This window comes from Glycine soja, chromosome 17 (assembly GCF_004193775.1).
Source record: "Glycine soja cultivar W05 chromosome 17, ASM419377v2, whole genome shotgun sequence".
NCBI classification, from domain to species: domain Eukaryota; kingdom Viridiplantae; phylum Streptophyta; class Magnoliopsida; order Fabales; family Fabaceae; genus Glycine; species Glycine soja.
In genome coordinates, this window is record NC_041018.1 from 6,230,063 (window position 1) to 6,248,078 (window position 18,016).

The 18,016-nt window shown below is 31.8% G+C and overlaps 3 protein-coding genes across 3 annotated transcripts; all 3 read right to left on the reverse strand.

The window, feature by feature from the left end:
* Positions 1–1,869: 1,869 nt before the first annotated feature.
* LOC114392427 (translation initiation factor IF-1, chloroplastic) lies at positions 1,870–2,716 on the reverse strand. The gene has a single exon (XM_028353559.1). The coding sequence runs from the start codon at positions 2,626–2,628 to the stop codon at positions 2,212–2,214; it is 417 nt and encodes a 138-aa protein (XP_028209360.1). The 5' UTR covers positions 2,629–2,716; the 3' UTR covers positions 1,870–2,211.
* Positions 2,717–4,116: 1,400 nt separating this feature from the next.
* On the reverse strand, positions 4,117–8,571 carry LOC114393517 (RHOMBOID-like protein 12, mitochondrial). Its single transcript, XM_028354871.1, has 7 exons — positions 8,375–8,571; positions 8,121–8,181; positions 7,289–7,441; positions 6,209–6,247; positions 5,506–5,610; positions 5,360–5,401; positions 4,117–4,463 (listed from the first exon to the last, which is right to left on the reverse strand). The coding sequence occupies exons 1-7, from the start codon at positions 8,569–8,571 to the stop codon at positions 4,374–4,376; spliced, it is 687 nt and encodes a 228-aa protein (XP_028210672.1). The 3' UTR covers positions 4,117–4,373.
* Positions 8,572–10,499: 1,928 nt separating this feature from the next.
* Positions 10,500–17,441, reverse strand: LOC114393666 (ABC transporter B family member 25-like). The gene is made up of 17 exons (XM_028355053.1): positions 17,279–17,441; positions 16,373–16,441; positions 16,252–16,287; positions 16,086–16,160; positions 15,804–15,928; positions 15,564–15,663; positions 15,297–15,468; positions 14,662–14,780; positions 14,481–14,591; positions 14,242–14,386; positions 13,885–14,017; positions 12,785–12,860; positions 12,631–12,696; positions 12,356–12,463; positions 11,553–11,660; positions 11,264–11,461; positions 10,500–11,158 (listed from the first exon to the last, which is right to left on the reverse strand). The coding sequence occupies exons 1-17, from the start codon at positions 17,327–17,329 to the stop codon at positions 10,949–10,951; spliced, it is 1,902 nt and encodes a 633-aa protein (XP_028210854.1). The 5' UTR covers positions 17,330–17,441; the 3' UTR covers positions 10,500–10,948.
* Positions 17,442–18,016: the final 575 nt, after the last annotated feature.

Genomic DNA, 18,016 nt, shown 5'->3' on the forward strand with positions numbered 1-18,016 from the left:
TATTAATAAATATATTCAAAACTATTTATTAGAAAAGTAATAATTAAAATTTTATATATGGAAATATATTTAAACTTTTCTTATTGTAAATTTAATCATAGCAAAATTAATATCTAAAAAAATACTAAAAAAATTTATTTTTTAATATTTTAGAATAAATTAAATTTTCAAACATATTTTTAAATACAGAAACAGTTAAAAGTATAAGAAAATATAGTTATAAAAGATCTTGAATATCTGATTTGAATATTCACATGGATTTAATTGAATTATATTTTTTAATCACCAATAAATACATTAATATTTAAATTTAGTTTGTAACCTAACAAAATTATTATGAAACACCAAATGGGTGTCATCCAAATCTTAAAAAAACTGTCCAATTTTAACAGTGTCATCTGAATATATTTTTAAATTATCAAATTTAATATTATAGATAAATGGCCGCGAAGAGTATAGGTATATAGGATGAGTTATTCTCGGTGACATTAATTTAAAATAATAAAATCTTTTATAATATTCTATATGGATCTAGAAACTTGAGACGAGTCAACATCTGATTGACTTCATTGTCCCATCTTTCTCCAATTGCAAGGTTACCTTCCAATTTGTCTCCCTTTGCTTTCCATTCTTCCCTTTTGCACCTTTGAAAAATGATTTTATTAGCAATTGTTGACGAATCCCAATACCGTCCAAGATTCACTCCTCTAAGTTGTGACATTTTCGTAGTCTATATCAGAATGATAATTGAAGAAGAACTGACTTAAAGTGTTGGAACGAAAATTGGGCAATGGTGGTGAGCAAGATTGTGGATTCAGGCCAATCACAGGGATACACTTGTTTCTTGAGAGGAAATGTATTATATTTTCTCCATAGATTGTGTCTTATTTCTAAAATTCGTAGGTTGGCAACCTAATGAAGAGTGCAAAGGACTATCAATCTGTGATGACAGAAGAAGAAATTGTGGACATGGAGTGGTAAAAAGTTTGGATCTATGTAGACCATACTCCTGAGTTTCTCAAAGTGAATATAGCAATTTTTGCTACACGTAGCAATAGCAAATTCTATGCCTCAAGATCTATGTAGACCGGGGATAAGGCTATTATATATTCAGTTCTCATGTAAACCACATATAGCTTACTCTAGTACCTCTTTATGCCAATATACAGTCGCAAAACCTCTTTATACCATACCACTTAAAATAATGGACTAAGAAACGAATCAATGAGAATGAGATGGGTTCACCCCGGCCAAACTTTGTTAACCTAAGCCAAATGTAGCAGTAGAAGGAAAACTGACCCAACCATGTTGATTATAACAGTACATCATACTACTACACATTCAGCAAGGCAAATTCTGCAACAGAAGACCATTTTTCTAGTAAAGGACACTACACATACTAATTACCTACTCGTGCTTAGTCTTCCGAAAAAATGGAGCCATAAGCTGTTTGTATACTTAATTAAAAGGTTAAATTAGTTTTTGTCCTCTAATTGAACCCCAAAAAAACTAGAGGACCAAATTCAATTTAAAAAATAAATTAGAAGACAAAATACAAATTTAACCTAATTAAAATTTAGATTTTTATCATCACTTTATTCCATTCATTCTAGACAAAATTTAAATGCAATTCTTTGACTACTCTTGATAGTTGATATTATTCTCCAGTCAAAATTGAAGGGGCCCCTCAATAACTATCATAATAAAGAATTTGCATTAAACGTCTGCAATCTGCATACGTTTATTAATGTGAAACTTCAATTCTGATAAGAGAACACAACTAAAAGTACCTAAGCAACAACATCTAAGTTTTGTATCTTCCCACCTATATCACTGCAGCAATGACTGAATAGAGACTAAAAATGATTATCCTTCACAATCTCAAAAACTAGAACATTAAGCTTCAGTTTATCCAAATAAAAACATTCACCCAGTTTCACCATAAATACATCACTGAAGGTAAAAATCTAACACACTCACGGTCAACATTTTAGTATCGCACTCATCTGCAATTTTCCTGCAATATCAAGGATTGGGAACTGAAAACATTGGTTACTCTAACAACTACCAATAATAAGACAAGAGTGACTGAAAAGAAGAAAATTAAACTGAAATAAATTGCACCAAATTGCAACGTGAAGCATTATCATTCTTTTTTTTTTACAAGAATGATGCAGTGAAACTGGATTGTGTGAGTAATTTTTACAAACACTAGGAGGGGGTGCTGCTGCGGAGCCTATAAACGATGCGTCCTTTGGAGGAGTCGTAGCGGGTGACCTCGACCTTGACTCTGTCGCCGGGGAGGATCCGAACGTAGTTCTTGCGGATTTTGCCGGAGATGTAGCCGAGGATCAAGTCCTCGTTATCCAGGCGAACGCGGAACATGCCGTTCGGGAGAGACTCCATGATGAGACCCTCGTGCACCCACTTCTGCTCGCCGGACTTGTCGGGCTTCGCGGCGGAGGCGGCGGAGAGGGCGGGCGCGGCCGGGAGGAGCGGCGGAGGGGCGAGGAAGGAGAGGGTGCGGTGGAAGGGTGGGAGGGCGAGAGGGGAGAATTGGGTGCAGGACGGTGTAGGGTGGTGACAGTAACGGGGGTGAAGGATTGGGGTGTGGAGTGAGGTGAACATGTCTGTGCTGTGTGAAGAGATGCTGTGAGTGAGATTGGTTGGAAGGAAAATGAATGGGGTTTTGTGGTGGGATAAGGTTTGGGCTTAGGCTCCAAGACCAAGGAATATTTATTACTATATTTTAGGGAAAACATTTCTTTTACACAAATTTTGTATAAATTGGTACTTTAGATTGTGTATTAAACAAGAAAATTATTATTTTTATGTAATTAAAATTAATATTAATTACATATTTTTTTTAATAAATATATTATATTTTAGATTTATAATAAATAATTTCAATTTTAATTGTAATGAAAAAAAAATTAAAAATAGTGAAATTTATACACATAAAGATAATAAAGAAATAGTAGTTTGAGATTAGGTGATATAAAAAAATTAACTGTATTATTGGTTTGGTTTTGAACCTGTAATGTCTAAAAAAAAAAAGTTTTTAGCTAGCTTTATATGATTAGTTAGTGAAATATATATTTAAAGGAGAGAAAACAAAATAATATTAAGAGCATGGAGATAGTAAGAGTTTCACTTTTGAAACCAAAATTATTATCTAATTTTATTTTGTTTGGAAAATTTTCTTTTATTATTATTTTTATAAATTTACTTTTTATTTCTTTAAATATCATACTGTTTTTATTTAGTATCTTTTAGATATTATGTCTTTTATTTGATTTCTTCAAAATGAGAAAGTTACACAACCACAAAAGTCCAATTTATCTCAAATTTGGTGTATATACTCATTAAGTTAATATCAAAATATTCAACGAATAATGATCTAACAGTAGATTGAAACTGGTTAATTTAAAAACCACATAATTAGAGAATTAAAATTGCACAATTAAAAAAAGTGAGACCAAAATCACAAATTGAAATTTATAATAAGATCAAAAGTACAATTAAATTTAAAATATAAATAAAACTATAACCATGTCTAGATTAGAAAATTTCGTTACTGCATAAAATTTTAATCTAGCACATGATTAGAAAAATAAACTTTATTAGCAAATTTCGGTTGCATTTGATGAATATTTTTGAATTTAAATGGAAATAAAAAATAATAGATATTTTTATTTTTAACAATGAATAATGAATATTTATTTATATTAAATACAAATATATTTAAAGAGATTTGTTTAAAATTAAAAAAAAAATATTTGAGTCAAAATAGTACCTCACTTTTGTTAATATAATGTATCAAAATTCAAAACTAATAGTTTCAAATTAATATTAAGATTATCATAATATTAAAATTTAGTTCATCTAAAAGAGGAAAAATACGTTTAACTTTATTATATAAAAAATATATTTTTAGATAAAAAAGAAACTAAAATTAAGTGATAATATTTAAAAGAAATAAATATAAATAAAAAATAAAATACTCAATAAAAGAGAAACAGTCAAACAACTACGTGAATGAATAAGAAAAATAACACATAAAACTACTTTGGTTCAAGAATGTAAATTCAAATTTATAATGTAGGATAAATATCATCTAGTATTATACTTCTGTAAAATATTGAGCGGGATTAACATATTTCTCTAATGGATGATAAAGTGGCTGGCATTCTCTTTTTTCATTTTGGAAGACTAAAGGGGTTAACAATAATATATCATTCAAATCTGAAAAGAAAAACAGTAACTTGTCCTATGCGCGGCTGCTGAACCAATGTCTTCACTCTTCAATAGGATACCTAAGATAAACTTATTGAACAGTAATAAACACACATTTGCAGGGTATGAAAAAGGATTTAGAATCTTCCTTTCCGAACACCTGCCCAAGCTATGGCTGCAACAGCAGCACCCCCCAAGTGTGCAGATGCTGATATTTGACTGTTTCCCTGCAATTTGATAATCAACAATCGTTTTTATTTTTTAGTATTCTGCCATGGAATGAAAGACAAGTTGACAACGTGTCTCGTGTAGGAGAGGACAAAGGGGGATTAAAATGGAAAGGATATTAGCATGACATCTGTTTAGGAAAAGGTTAAAGAAAATTGATTAAAATGGTTTGGACATGTGCAAAGAAAATCACTGAAGACACTAGCGAGGCTAGCGAGGAGAGTACATCATATGGCTGGTTTCTAGTATTGTAACAAGGGGTATAGGGAAACCAAGAAGGACACAAAAGGAAATTATTAAAAGGGATCTCAAGGTAAATAATACTCCTAAGAAATAGGTTTTTGACCAACCCAATGACCTTCGTGTAATTCCCGTACCTAGTGAAATAAGACGGTTGTTATATCAATTAATAGCAAGACTCCATTATGGCTTATGATTGTTTTGTCAATTCCTATCCTAGTTTAAGGCTATTCTTTCATTGCTTCTAAATCTTATTAATCAATACAATTTATGATATACTGTGCAAAAATTGGTTTGGCTATTTGTAATTCACATCACAATTTGATAGCCATGATCTTAAGGCATCAAGATTGAAACAAAAGGACTGTTTTATACAGAAATTACTATACACAGGACAGACCTACTAAATCTTGAAACAGTTTGTACGAATTAAGTTGATTTTTTTTTTGGTACAATAGTGGCAATAAGATTTGAACCAATGATTTCATACAAACTACCCAAAACCCTCACAAGTCACAACTACGGCTTATTTTTATAGAAATTTATATTGATGTCATTGAACTAGTTAGCATTTGATCATTTCTCTACAACTAAGTTACTCAAGATGGAAAACACTATGAAAAATAGTAAACAAGCCTTGGAGAGTTCACCATACCTCAAGTATCCTCAGCATATCTTTCCCAATCAAAAAGATACCCTTAATTAACAAGAATTTATAAGAGAAAAGAAAAGGATATGTGAGTATCTACATCACAAACTTCACAATTTTGGCTTAGCTTAATAAGGTTGAGAAGATCATACCAGCAAGACCGCAGGAACTGGTACAAAAAAGTTAAGGTAAAGGGTTGCTTTTGGAAAGAGAAATATGTCAAGCAGCATAACTGCATTCACAGCTCCACTTGCCCCCTAAAGATTGCCAAGTGCTAGTTCAATTAATCGGGGTAGTGATATTAACCAATACCACAAGTTATAAATGAAAAGATAGTAATTTTCAATGCAACATTTAAGAGAACATTTAAAATAAATAAATAAAAAATAGATGTTTCCTGCAACCAGGAAAACTTAACGAAGTGCAATACACAGCAGAAAATAGATTAATGTTGGCAGGCAATGACAACTAATGTATACATATTGAATAACTGATGTGTGCCATAAAGCAAGAGTACTCAAAAAACAAAGTGTAGAACCCAAAATGGAATGAAATCATTGACTACATTGAATGTCGCACAACTCACACCAGAAAGAAATTTCCTGTCCTGTCATGCTAAGCACCCATGAAAAATTAAATTTACGTAGCAATATCCTCATTCATTTGATTCTGAATAAAAAGATTTTCAAGGAATCAGCATACTTTAAAAGTAAAAGGTAAAAATAATTCCCTGAAAGCACAGTGTTCATCAAAAACATAGCTGGCAAGTCAAACCAAGAACATCTGTTCGAACAAAACACGGCCTATATTTCCTAAAGAAGAGGAGCCCACTATATAATTTATATAAAAGCTTACCAATGCTAATTCCTTTGACGCAATCATAGCTCTCCAGTCCTGAAGCACAATGCAGAGAAACCTTGAAATTTCTTTAATTCAATAAAGAATTGTTGAAAAAGACTTTTTATTTATCGGGGGGATATACACTTTTTTCATGTCTGTAACCAAATATGTTTAAATCCCAACAAGAGAACAAGTATTCACTTTTGCTCATATGTTAATGAAATTTATCACTTGCCAGTAATCACCTAGTATAAAATATGTTTATCATTTAACCATTGCATACTATTAACAAAACAATTTTTTTTGTCTATCTTTCTGGAAAATTCATTTATAGATGATGGTTCTAAATCAAATGTACCAAGCATGTGAAGAAAAGTTTCAGCTTTACGAGTTTCAAAAGTTACAGGTAGGTAAATCAAAATGAAAGTAAAATATATTGACAATAATATATCAAAAAGGTTGTGATTTGAAAAATTGGCATATTAATTACTATTTTTTTCTAGTTTCTGAAGTAGGCATAAATCAAAATTTTGTTAATTTTCTTTACTCAGAAATTGCAAGAAAGAGTTATAGAATTGCTCAAGAGGTATTGTACTCAAACTTTAATAATCATTGGACCTTTGATGTTTGTGCTTTATAGGCCTGATGGATTAAGTAAAAAAACAGAGCCACCAACTGCCCCAGAAAGATACAACTTCAGCAGAAATTCAGATCCAAACTTTTTCTAGTCTGCCCAAAGCCCAATGGGAATAGTTACAGAGTAATATATAGAAGCTAAAAGAACAAATAATTCATTGAAGAAAAGCAGGAAAGAAATTTATCAACCAAGTGATAGTATCTAAATTAAATTAATTTTTTGACAAACTAGCCAAGCTATACGCTAATAACAAATAATTAGATCCATTTAGTATTTACTACCGTGTATGGCAATGACGATAGGATCTTTCTTCTTTTGGTAAAATCACAGTCTTCAAATCTTATTGCTCTAAAGGTGTCACCTCCTAACATATACTCATATAGTAAGTAGTAACTTAACTCCTAACACAGGAGAGTTTAATATATAACGACAAGTATGATACAAGAATAGAAACTTACGTTCCTTCCAAAGAAGTAGAGTCCAATCATGTTGGAAAATATATGAAAGGTGTTTCTGTGACTGAATGCATTGGTAATCAAAGTGTGCAAATGTCCACTGTTAAAATTGTCCAAAGAGATCTGTTTACAGCAAATAATTGAGTCAGCTGCAGTCTAGTTGATGTTAATTCCATACAGAGAATAAATAACATTGAAGGTTGAAACAACAATTTCTCAACTCCAACTCCATCATTCAACAGCTTTTTTTTGGTGAATTCCATCATTCAACAGCTGGTAAATTGCCACACCAACAATCATTATTACTTTGAAGTTTGACGAAATTGGTTGAAATTATGAGGCTTTACGTTTTAGGTATAAAATGAAACACTTATAGATATTAATTGAAATGTACTACAATTAGTACAATATACTTGGGTGTTTTATGTTTCTTAAAACCTAAAGCACTAACCTTTGTATATACTTTTGTACTAATCATAATCCAAATTAATTAGGGGAACAAATCGCCATAAATGTGATAACCAATCCTAAGAGATAATATCGAAAGAAGGAAATTAATCTTAGTATGAAGGTTTCCTAAAAAATTATGCATAAGCTAATTTTAGCTTTAAGTTCATTTTATTTTTTCTTTTTCTAGAGAAGTCATTTTGGATAAGCTTACCCAAAGAGATTTTTCTTTCTGATAAATTGAAAAACTCTTACGTGTCACAGAGAGATTGGTCAAAATAGTGTTCCAGGGCTATCTAATAATTTATCATGGCATTATCAAGTTGGTTAGAGTTTATAAATGAAGAAACTTTTCATCTGCCATCCCCCACAATAAGAAAACACCAACATTAGTTATAATCAAGGCCAAAACCATGTCATTAGGTGTTAGCCCGGGGAGCCATGATCTCCTGCAAACAGGATAAAAATACATTATTGAAAATCCCAAGCAAAAACCCTAACTAAACCCTCATTATTTAAAACATAATAGTGTCAGGGAAAATTACAAAGAACGCCGGCAAGAGTGATAACTATGGTTGAAATTGAAGTTGTGTCCTCGAAAATAATGAGCATTGGGCCTGCAACGTAGGAGGAGGGTTCTACAGAGAGGGTGAAGTGGTGGAATGAGTGAAATGATGAAGTGGGTGAGTGATGAGGAGGGAATTAGGGAGAATGTTGTGGATCCATTGTGAAGATTTGAGAGCAGAGGAGAAGACGCTGTGAACGCCGCCAGTGTGGAAGATACGGTGGCGATGAGGGTGGTGTGCCACTGCCACCAGTTTGCGAACTATGTTCTGCATTTTCAATGGTTACGTACAGAAAACCGCGAGAAGTGTGTATGTAACGTAACAGAGCTACAAACGCAATAGGCATGCAGTACAGGATTTTACACGGTTAAACACAAATATATTTTGTTTGTAGGAAATTAATGCAACTAACACACTCTTTATTTATTAGAATAATAAATTTTTTAAAGTTAAAACATATTTTTTTATTCGTAAATATAAAAATATTTGAAATTTATCCTATAAATTTTTATAATACTTTTTGTCTTTATAAAATTAAAATGTGTAATTAAAATGTGTAATTTTTTTCCTAAAGTAAAGTTTGGATATTCAAATCTAGGTGTATTGTTTTTTTACCTTGACTATAAATATAACTGATATAAAAAATGTTATATGATAAAAATCATTATGTAAGTTGAAATTTACTTGAATCAACATTCAGACAAAAAATTAATATATTTTTATTTTATGAAGATAGAAATGATATTAAAAATTTTAAAGTGACAAATTTTAAATATTTTTATATTTATGAGAATAAAAATTATAATTTTAAAAAATATTTCTTATAGCATTAACAATATATGATTAACATTAAAAACTTTTAAAACATAGTTAACCACAGTAGACATTTCATTAACTGCATGACATTATTAACTACTTGTGAGACAGTTAATTACTATTAAACATTTTAATAATTTCATCACACTATTAATCATTTATCGGTAATTGGTACAATATTGTTCATTTAACTTAATTACTTGTGAAGTAAAATTAACTACTAGCATTTTGTTTTGACATTGAACCAACTTAAACGTTCGTTCAACTCAAAGCAACGAGAGACAGGCTTTTTCCATGGGCGTGCATTGAAAGTTGTGCTAACTCTAAACCAAACACGCGTTATATTTACACATGTACTTAATCAGTCATCATATTATCCTTATTTCATGACATTTAATATTTTGGCACAAGTATTAAAAAATATAATTAATATTTTAGATTTTATAAAATATACTATTATATACTTCTTTCAATTGAATCATCAAAACTAAGAAAGGGAAGTTAAGCCATTAAATATGTCTAAAAATAAAACAAGTTTTCAATTATATCTTAACATAATTACACATCCAATTAATTCTATTAATAACTAATTAAATGTTTAGCCTAAATTATCATCTCACATTCTCTCTCTTGTACGTTATTATTAATATTCACATGTTACTTTACTATCCTCATTAATGAATATGGACCAATAACAACCTTCAATCTCAATATTTTTCTTTTCTCATAACGAAGTGTTAAGAATAATATAAAAAATAGAATTAAAAAATCATTATTAATAGGTTAATTGGTGACTTATAAATAGAATCAAATATTCTTTCTAGAATATGATCAAATATATAATACAGGAAACAATAAGTCTTCATTGGTTTTTTAAAATAATAACTAATTTGGAGCTTTCTATTTTGAACATAAATGTCATATCATATGATATGGTACGTTAAAAACATCATGACATTATTAACGACTTATTTAACCACCATTAAAAATTTCTATAACCTCATGATGTGGTTAACTTATCAATGAGTGTATATTAACAGCTTGTTTGAAACTAATTTATATTTTTAAACTTAGTCACACTTAAAAAAAAATCTCCAATTACAAATATTGCAACTTTAAGTCTATGTATAAAGCTTGTTAATTTTATAATAAATATTGTTATTTTATATTTTTTGCTGATAATTGTTATTTATATTTACAAATGAAAATCTATTAATTGATAGTTTATATATTTATACTAACGCATGAAAATTAAGCTCGGTTTGTTATTTTAAATTTATTTTTGTTCCAAGTTAGTGCCTTCTGTTAACATCGTTTACAAACTTAAAGGATGCTATCATCTACGTATCACAATTCACAATCAGTGGCTAATGGGTGCTAAAGTGTGATAGGAAAATGAAAGCATGCTGTAGACAAAGCATGTTGATAATACTCTACTGACAGTATAGATCACACTGATTACTTCTGGTTTTGAAATATCGGGAGTTACACCAAATTTGTTGCTAAACTTTAATCATGTGTTTGGACTAAAGTAAGAAAATACAGATAATGATACATTTTATTTTATTTGGTTAAGAAAAGAAAGAAAAATTGACATTTAGATGAAGAAAAATTCGAAATTTTCTTTCTTTCTATTTTCTCTTCTATTCAATTTTTAAGTTTTTCTCTCTTCACTCATTTTCTTTCCTCTGATACAGAGGGTAATGCTGTAACTTGCAACTGTGGAAGTGAAGGTCTTCCAAGGAACTTGTGCCTCAGTATCATTTGCCCCTCCCCTTTTGAGCAGACTGAGTGTTTAACAAGCAAGATGGTAGGTTTGGTTATTCATGATTTGCTAAACCGAGATTTCGGCTTTTGTTGTTTGCAGTTGTCTCTTGACCAATGCAGTATAGACACCGTTCTTGCTGAGAAGCTCTTCATGGTTGCCTCTCTCAACTACTTGGCCATCAGATATAACTGCAACAGTATCAGCAGTTTTAACTGTGGATAACCTGTGAGCAATGACTAGAACTGTTCTTCCTTTCATGAGAGACTCCATGGCATCCTGCACCATATTCACCGCCATTAGCATATTGTGCAAAAAATAGACAAGTTTATACGTTCATGAAACTGGAAAAATAATCCCAACCAAAATACTATGTTAACACACCTGCACTAGGTATTCGCTTTCAGCATCTAGGGCACTGGTGGCTTCATCCAAGAGGAGAATTTTTGGGTCCATAAGCAGGGCTCTAGCAATTGCTATTCTCTGTTTCTGCCCTCCTGAAAGCCTTACCCCACGCTCTCCAACAAAGGTCTGGTATTTTTCTGGGAATTTTGATATAAATTCATGTGCATTGGCCATTTTCTGCAGTCAAATACATACCAATTATGAGCAAATGAGAGTTGGGACTTGGGAGAGAGGTGTCTCATTGGAGAATGAGGACAGAAAATATTACAGCAGCATTTTCTATATCAACATCGTTCACTTTGCCATCAAATCCATAAGCTATGTTCTCCTCTATGGAACAGTTGAAGAGTGTAGGCTCCTGACTCACTATACTGATCTGCAAATACATGAGCAAACTGCATTAAATTTAAGTTCTCAAAATCACAAAAGAAATTTAGATTTTGGAGAGTCCAAATTCTGTTACAAAGGGACTCTCCAAAATCTAAGAGGACAAATTTAGATTTTGGAGAGTTCAGCACAGTAGGAACTTTAATCATATTAAACCTGTACTTCACTAAACTAATTTCTCAAACACCAAATTTTACATCTCCAGTAATATCATGCTTAATCACAAGGCAGCTAGACAGCACAGTAAGAAATGTAATAGGTGACATGACAACGTGATAGGCACAAGGCATGGATTAATAAATAGTTTTTCACCTTGATTTCTTAATAAGTTGATATATCAAGATTTTATCCCATACTCATCAATCCATAATACTAGTATACTACAAGATATATAGGTTCCCTAAAAGTTAAAAACATGGCACCACAAGTCTACAATACTAAATTGGGTAAATCATTGTCAGTAGTGTATAAATGTCTTATCTATGTTAATATGTACTGAAATGTACTTTGGTATTCATTTGCTAAAATGTTATAAATTAATTGTGTCCTATATACGGAAACAGCTGCTGCAGTGCTAAACTATTAATCCATGGTCCCATTGTTAGACAGTAAATAGTAATAATAACAAAAAAATTGTAGTATTTAAATTCAAACACTTGAAAAAACAAACTATAATCAAGATACCTTTCTGTGTAAATGCTTGTGTGATATTTCTACCAAAGGAACCCCATTCAGTACAATCTTTCCCTTGGTTGGATCATAAAATCTTTCAATCAAGTTTGCAATTGTACTCTGCACAAAATAAGAAACAAGTTCATGTTCGTGATGTTTTCTCCTTTCACTCCACCTTGCTTACGTTTCTATTCTTCTTCAACCCAAGCACATTAAATAAGAACCTTGTGGAATGATGAGCTGCAAAACACAGGAAGAAAGGGAAAATGAAAAGATATGTACTATACCTTTCCACCACCACTTGGACCAACAAGAGCAACCTTTGTTCCTGGATGCAGTTTCAATGTAATGCCCTAGAGATGAACAATGCAGCATAATTTGCTTAATAATTTACCACTCAATTTGTAAAGCCAGAACATAAAACAAGAAGGTAACTGCTACCTTGAGCACTGGATGACTAGGGCGTGATGGATAGGCAAACCACACATCATCTAGTTCTACTTCCCCATCGTGATCACTACAGTAAAAGATATTTAGGGTCACTTCATTATAAAATATCGCCATTCTTCCTTAGAAAAGAAATTTAAGCTGAAAGGGGATATATTTAATTTAATAAATGATTCTGAAACTTATATAACGGAAAGGGTGAAAAAGATGAGTATGACGCTTGTATTCTCACCCTGTGTCAGGCATTCATCTCTATATTACTAAATTTCATTTCTCTGTAACACTGAAAAAACAGGGGGTCGTATAGAAATGTCTGTTTGATTCTCTTCTCGCTTTTTTGTTTTAAAAACTATTTTCTAAAACAATTCTACACTTCTCAACAATCAATTTCTCAACCAAATATAATAAGTTTCGAAAATTGTTTCCAAATTAGTGTTTTAAAACCAAAAAACAGAAATTGTTGGAAGATGTTTTCTCATCTTTTTTCTTTTTCTTTTTTCTTTTAAGTGCTCTTTTTTTGTTACATTTTCTTTAAGTGCCCTGTTTAAGTGCTTAGGAGACAAACTTTTAAAAAACATAAAATATTCAAGAGACAAACATTTTCAAATGTGCTCAAGAGACGAACAGATTTTAGAAAACAGAAAACTGTTTCTGAAAACAGTAAACAAACAAGGGCTAAGTGTCTAAATACTGCAAGGTCTATTTTATAATAAGTTAACTATTTTCATTGGCAAATACATGATTTGAATGCATAATTGGACACTCTAAAATCCTATAGTACAAGATTCCAAAAGGAAGACTCCTTCGTCTGCACATCGTAGACTATGTGTATAGGTGTAAAGCAATGCTAGAAAGTAGAAATACATTCTTTACTTATTAGGTGAAATTCATCAGTGGTCCACTCAATGATATGGATCCTGCCCCCTATTTAGTGGGTACCACATTAATTTCACCCAACTGTACAAGGTATTTGTCTTATGTTACTATTTTTTTTAAGTTATGTTTTAGGGGGGGAAATACACACACACACACACACACACACACACATATAAATATTGGTGAACAACATTTTAGGAAATATATATGCAACTGACCCCAGTGGACATTTATCTCCCGACTTAGGCATGGATGAGGTACGATCCAAAAGTTGAAATACCCTTCTGCTAGCACCTGCAGCTTTCATAACTACTGTATACAATCCTGACAGACCAGATATAGAAGAACCCACTACAAAGGCAAAGGAGCTGAGTCAATATAAAAACAACAATAGCAGTTCAGATACAACAAATTAAACTATCGCTAAAATAAATCAAGAAAGTAAAACATCTTAACCAACTAATAACTAATGATCTAATATCTAGGGATCATACACACTTTAAAGTTTAAACTGTTGTGAATGTTTTACAGGATTCATTCTCATGTAAAAGGGAAATTTAGAATGACAAACTTACCTGAGAGACTATAAAGAATGAAAGATGTAAGATCACCCGAGGACATGGAACCCTTGATTGTCAAATTAGCTCCATATATAACAACTATAATGACTGAAAGTGTAGATGCAGCATTAAGGCCTCCAGAAAAGAGTCCAACAATTTTCTGTATTTTCAAAGAGATATAAGATTAAATGCTGCAAAGGTAAACAAATAAAATTACACACAAGCACGTATCAAACTATCACTGGCTAACTCACAGCTTGTTTAAGACCAAGATTAAGTGTTTCATTAACTTTCTCTGAGTAGCGTGTTACTTCATAATCTTCTTGGGCAAATGATCTTACTGTTCTTATTGCACCAAAGGATTCCTGGACAACACATAAAAATAATATTAGTTTAACTATCTTCTATGGTATCTGTTTGATGAAAAAGACATACCTCAGCTATTGATGAAGCAACTGCAGCTGCAGCTTGAGTTTTATGAGAAAGTTCACGCAGGTAACGGCCAAACTTGCGAACAGCAACAGAAAGAACAGGTACAACAGCCAAAGCCAACACTATAAGAGTTGATGTGAGAGATAGAGAGAGAAGTTAGGATAATGGATAAAAAAAACTCAGTTTGGCCAGAAAACTGGTGAATTGGTCAAGACAACTTAAAACTTTTAAGTTAAAAGATCAGATAATTAGAGAACCACTCAAACCAGTGGCTAAAACCCAGTTTGAACAAGTTTTTGCTTATTTACTTTTTTTATTTTTCTTATTCAACTAAAATATGTTTTGAATAAAAAATATCTTGCTGGATTTACAATATGGTCTTTTCATGCTAATGTTAAATTTTATCTGATTTGATTTCTTATTATTTTTATGTTAATTTATTGATTAATAATAATATATTATACAATATTAAAATTATTTATCTAATTAACATTGGTTTGATTATAGTTGAATGAACCAATACATTGTGAACCAAACTTACACTAGTTCAATGACTGATCTAGTTTTTTTAAAATATTGGTTAGTATAAAGTATAAACAGTGTGTGCATGTGTATTTCTTCATTGTTGAATTACTCACATGTTAACTTCCATGATGTTGCAAACATGAAGCTCAGACCAATTAATGCAGTTGAAAAGTTTCTCAGGGCCTCAGAAAGATTGGTAGTTGCAGCATTCTTTATGATCTGTGTATCTTCAGATAGCCTACTTAAAAGCTCCCCAGTTCGAGTAACATCAAAGAAGGCTATCTCCTGAAAACTCATCATCGATAATGTACAAGCCTACTCAGAAAAAGCAACACACCTAAAGAGTTACAATGCAAGAATCATTATGACTATTGTTTTACCTGGTTTACAAGATGACTGAACAAATTCTTTCTCAGTCGTGCAACAACCCTTTCACTAGCAGTATAAAAAAGCCAAGCTCGAAGTGCAGTGCAAATTGAACTGTAAAACCAAGAAAGCTCAGTGAATCACTTGGGATCCCATAAAATTCATGTGATGGATCTGAGGTCATAAGTTCACAACTTCTTCCTGATAAAACTATGTCTATGATTAATTGGAAAGTACTCAACTAGGCATCATACCCGAAGACAACGACCAGAAAGATTTCTAGTATGGTGTTCTTAACAGCATTCAAAGCTTCATCTTTCTCCTCTGGAGTTTTCATTTCCCTAGAGACAATGTCAATTATCTTCCCACCAAATTTTTGCTGTAGCAGGAACATTTCCATGTTCATTAGAAAGCAGCTTGAACCTTACATCCAGCAATGTGACAGCAAATAACATATACACATGCTGACAGAATTTTTGGTATCTATGTGTGTGTGTGAGAGGGACAGGAAAAGGGAGGGAGTAAAAGGTGCATACAACTAAGATACTTGATGTGGCTGCAATCAACAGAGCCACAGTACCGATCACCAACTTTCCAGCCTCAGGTTTTGCCTGCATCAATTTCAAATGAAAAAAAAATAAGCAATTTTAATGATCACAAAAATATGGCAGCAATTCATCCAAAGAAACACTGGCCACTTACAAGTGAAAGCACCCTACAGAATCCCACATTTGCCGCCTGTAATTTCAATGCACAAAGTTAGCAATTGCACATATTAATATGATGCTAATGCTGATTAAAAGGATGTATGGACAATGATTACCGGCACTGCATCACCATGCTCAAGGTCTGAGGCTTGACCTTCCGAGGCACCATCCCTCTTTCCTCTTCCCTATATACACCATAAAAATTAATGGAGTACCACAACGACCAACGCAGTTACAGAAATTTTTCCACAACCCTTTTGCAGTTTTTTTCTTTATTTTATCGTTCTAAACGCATAGCCATACCAAGAATTGGGGACTTAATTAATAGTTTCAAAGAGCAATTGTCACTGGGAAGGAGCCTTAACCAATAAACCATATATGAGTTCCAAATAGTTTGAAACAGTTAAAAGAAACAATGGCCTCTCTTATATATTTTAATGCTTTAATTACTCGTTTAGTCTATATAATCTTTACATTTTAGACCAAACATACATTTTTAAAACCTGACTCATTTTAGTCCTTAAACATACAATTTTCAATCAATTTTAGTAAAAAATTGTAGGGGCTAAAATGAATTAAAAGTAATAGAAGGACCAAACGGTAAAGATTATGAAGGTACATAGACCAAATAACTAAACCAATTTTGATCTCACCAGCCCTCAAAAAGAAAAAGAAAAAAAAAACGAAAAATGACAAAAAATAATAAAGACTCTAAGTCCAACTATGTTTTCAACTGAACATAGTTTACGCTTTACAGAACAGAAACTGAAATATACGCAGAGAAGCACATCAAAAGATTTCATAAATAGAAAAGGTTTCAAACAGTGCAATAGGATATTCCTATTATTATCCCAGAGGCAGTGGAAAAAAGTTTTTTTTTTTCCAATTCATCACACAATTAATTGACAAAAGACAAAAATTGTTTGAGTGTGGCCAAATTGCTGAAGCAGGAGAAGCTGAAGGTGAGCACCAATGAATGGCACTGTGCATATGGGCCAAGAAGAGAAGAGAAATAGACTTACAGCACGCTCAGCCTCCAAGAGAGGGGCTCTTTCACTTCTTAAGCCGTTCATTCTGAAACAGTGAAACAAACCTCTGAACGAAACGAAACGAATGATTCCCACTCTCTCTAAATAGATACTGCACACCAATACGCCAATTCCAACACGTTACATTCGGTAGGTTATGTCCATGAAAACATCAAATAATAAAACAAACTAAAAATCATTTTAAATTAATAGGGGCTGGGTTAGTCAAAATGGACTCTATCTTTGCAAAATAATTTATTGCATAGTTTAGTGCATAGGAAATTACGTTTTCCCCGCTTAACCCAGTTCGTAGAGTAACATGTCTTTGTTATTATAAATTTCTAATATTGTTTTTAATTTTCACGAATTAAAAATTACCTTATCACCTTACCCTAATGGTCGAAGGATTGAGAAAAAATAAAAGAAAAAAAAATGAATAATTGGGCTTAGGCATGAAAATTGAAAACTGAAAAGAGTGTGTATAGACTTTAGACTAACTAATAAGACTCAATGTATTGTTCCATCAAGAAAATGGCCATTAATTCATGAGAAAAATTAATAGCAAATTTTATTGATGATTTCTTTCTTCCTACATAAACTTTTTAACTTAGGTCAAATATAAAATTCATACTATTAAAATTAACATGGAATTTAGTTAAAAAGTAAAAATAACAAGATTGTTTCCACTAAAAAAAATATGTGGGGTCTAAAAGGAAAAAAGAAAGGCACCAT

Excerpts from the sequence above, each read along its gene's own strand:
- LOC114393666 (XM_028355053.1), bottom strand. The coding sequence starts at position 17,329 with ATGAACGGCTTAAGAAGTGAAAGAGCCCCTCTCTTGGAGGCTGAGCGT. Across the intron at positions 16,288-16,372 it reads AGCATGGTGATGCAGTGCCG|GCGGCAAATGTGGGATTCTG; the intron begins GTAATCATTGTC and ends TTGAAATTACAG. Across the intron at positions 15,664-15,803 it reads TTTCTGGTCGTTGTCTTCGG|TTCAATTTGCACTGCACTTC; the intron begins GTATGATGCCTA and ends TTGGTTTTACAG.
- LOC114393517 (XM_028354871.1), bottom strand. The coding sequence starts at position 8,571 with ATGCAGAACATAGTTCGCAAACTGGTGGCAGTGGCACACCACCCTCAT. Across the intron at positions 7,442-8,120 it reads TGGCCTTGATTATAACTAAT|ACTGCAGCTGACTCAATTAT; the intron begins GTTGGTGTTTTC and ends AACATCAACTAG. Across the intron at positions 5,611-6,208 it reads CGTCAAAGGAATTAGCATTG|GGGGCAAGTGGAGCTGTGAA; the intron begins GTAAGCTTTTAT and ends GGCAATCTTTAG.
- LOC114392427 (XM_028353559.1), bottom strand. The coding sequence starts at position 2,628 with ATGTTCACCTCACTCCACACCCCAATCCTTCACCCCCGTTACTGTCAC.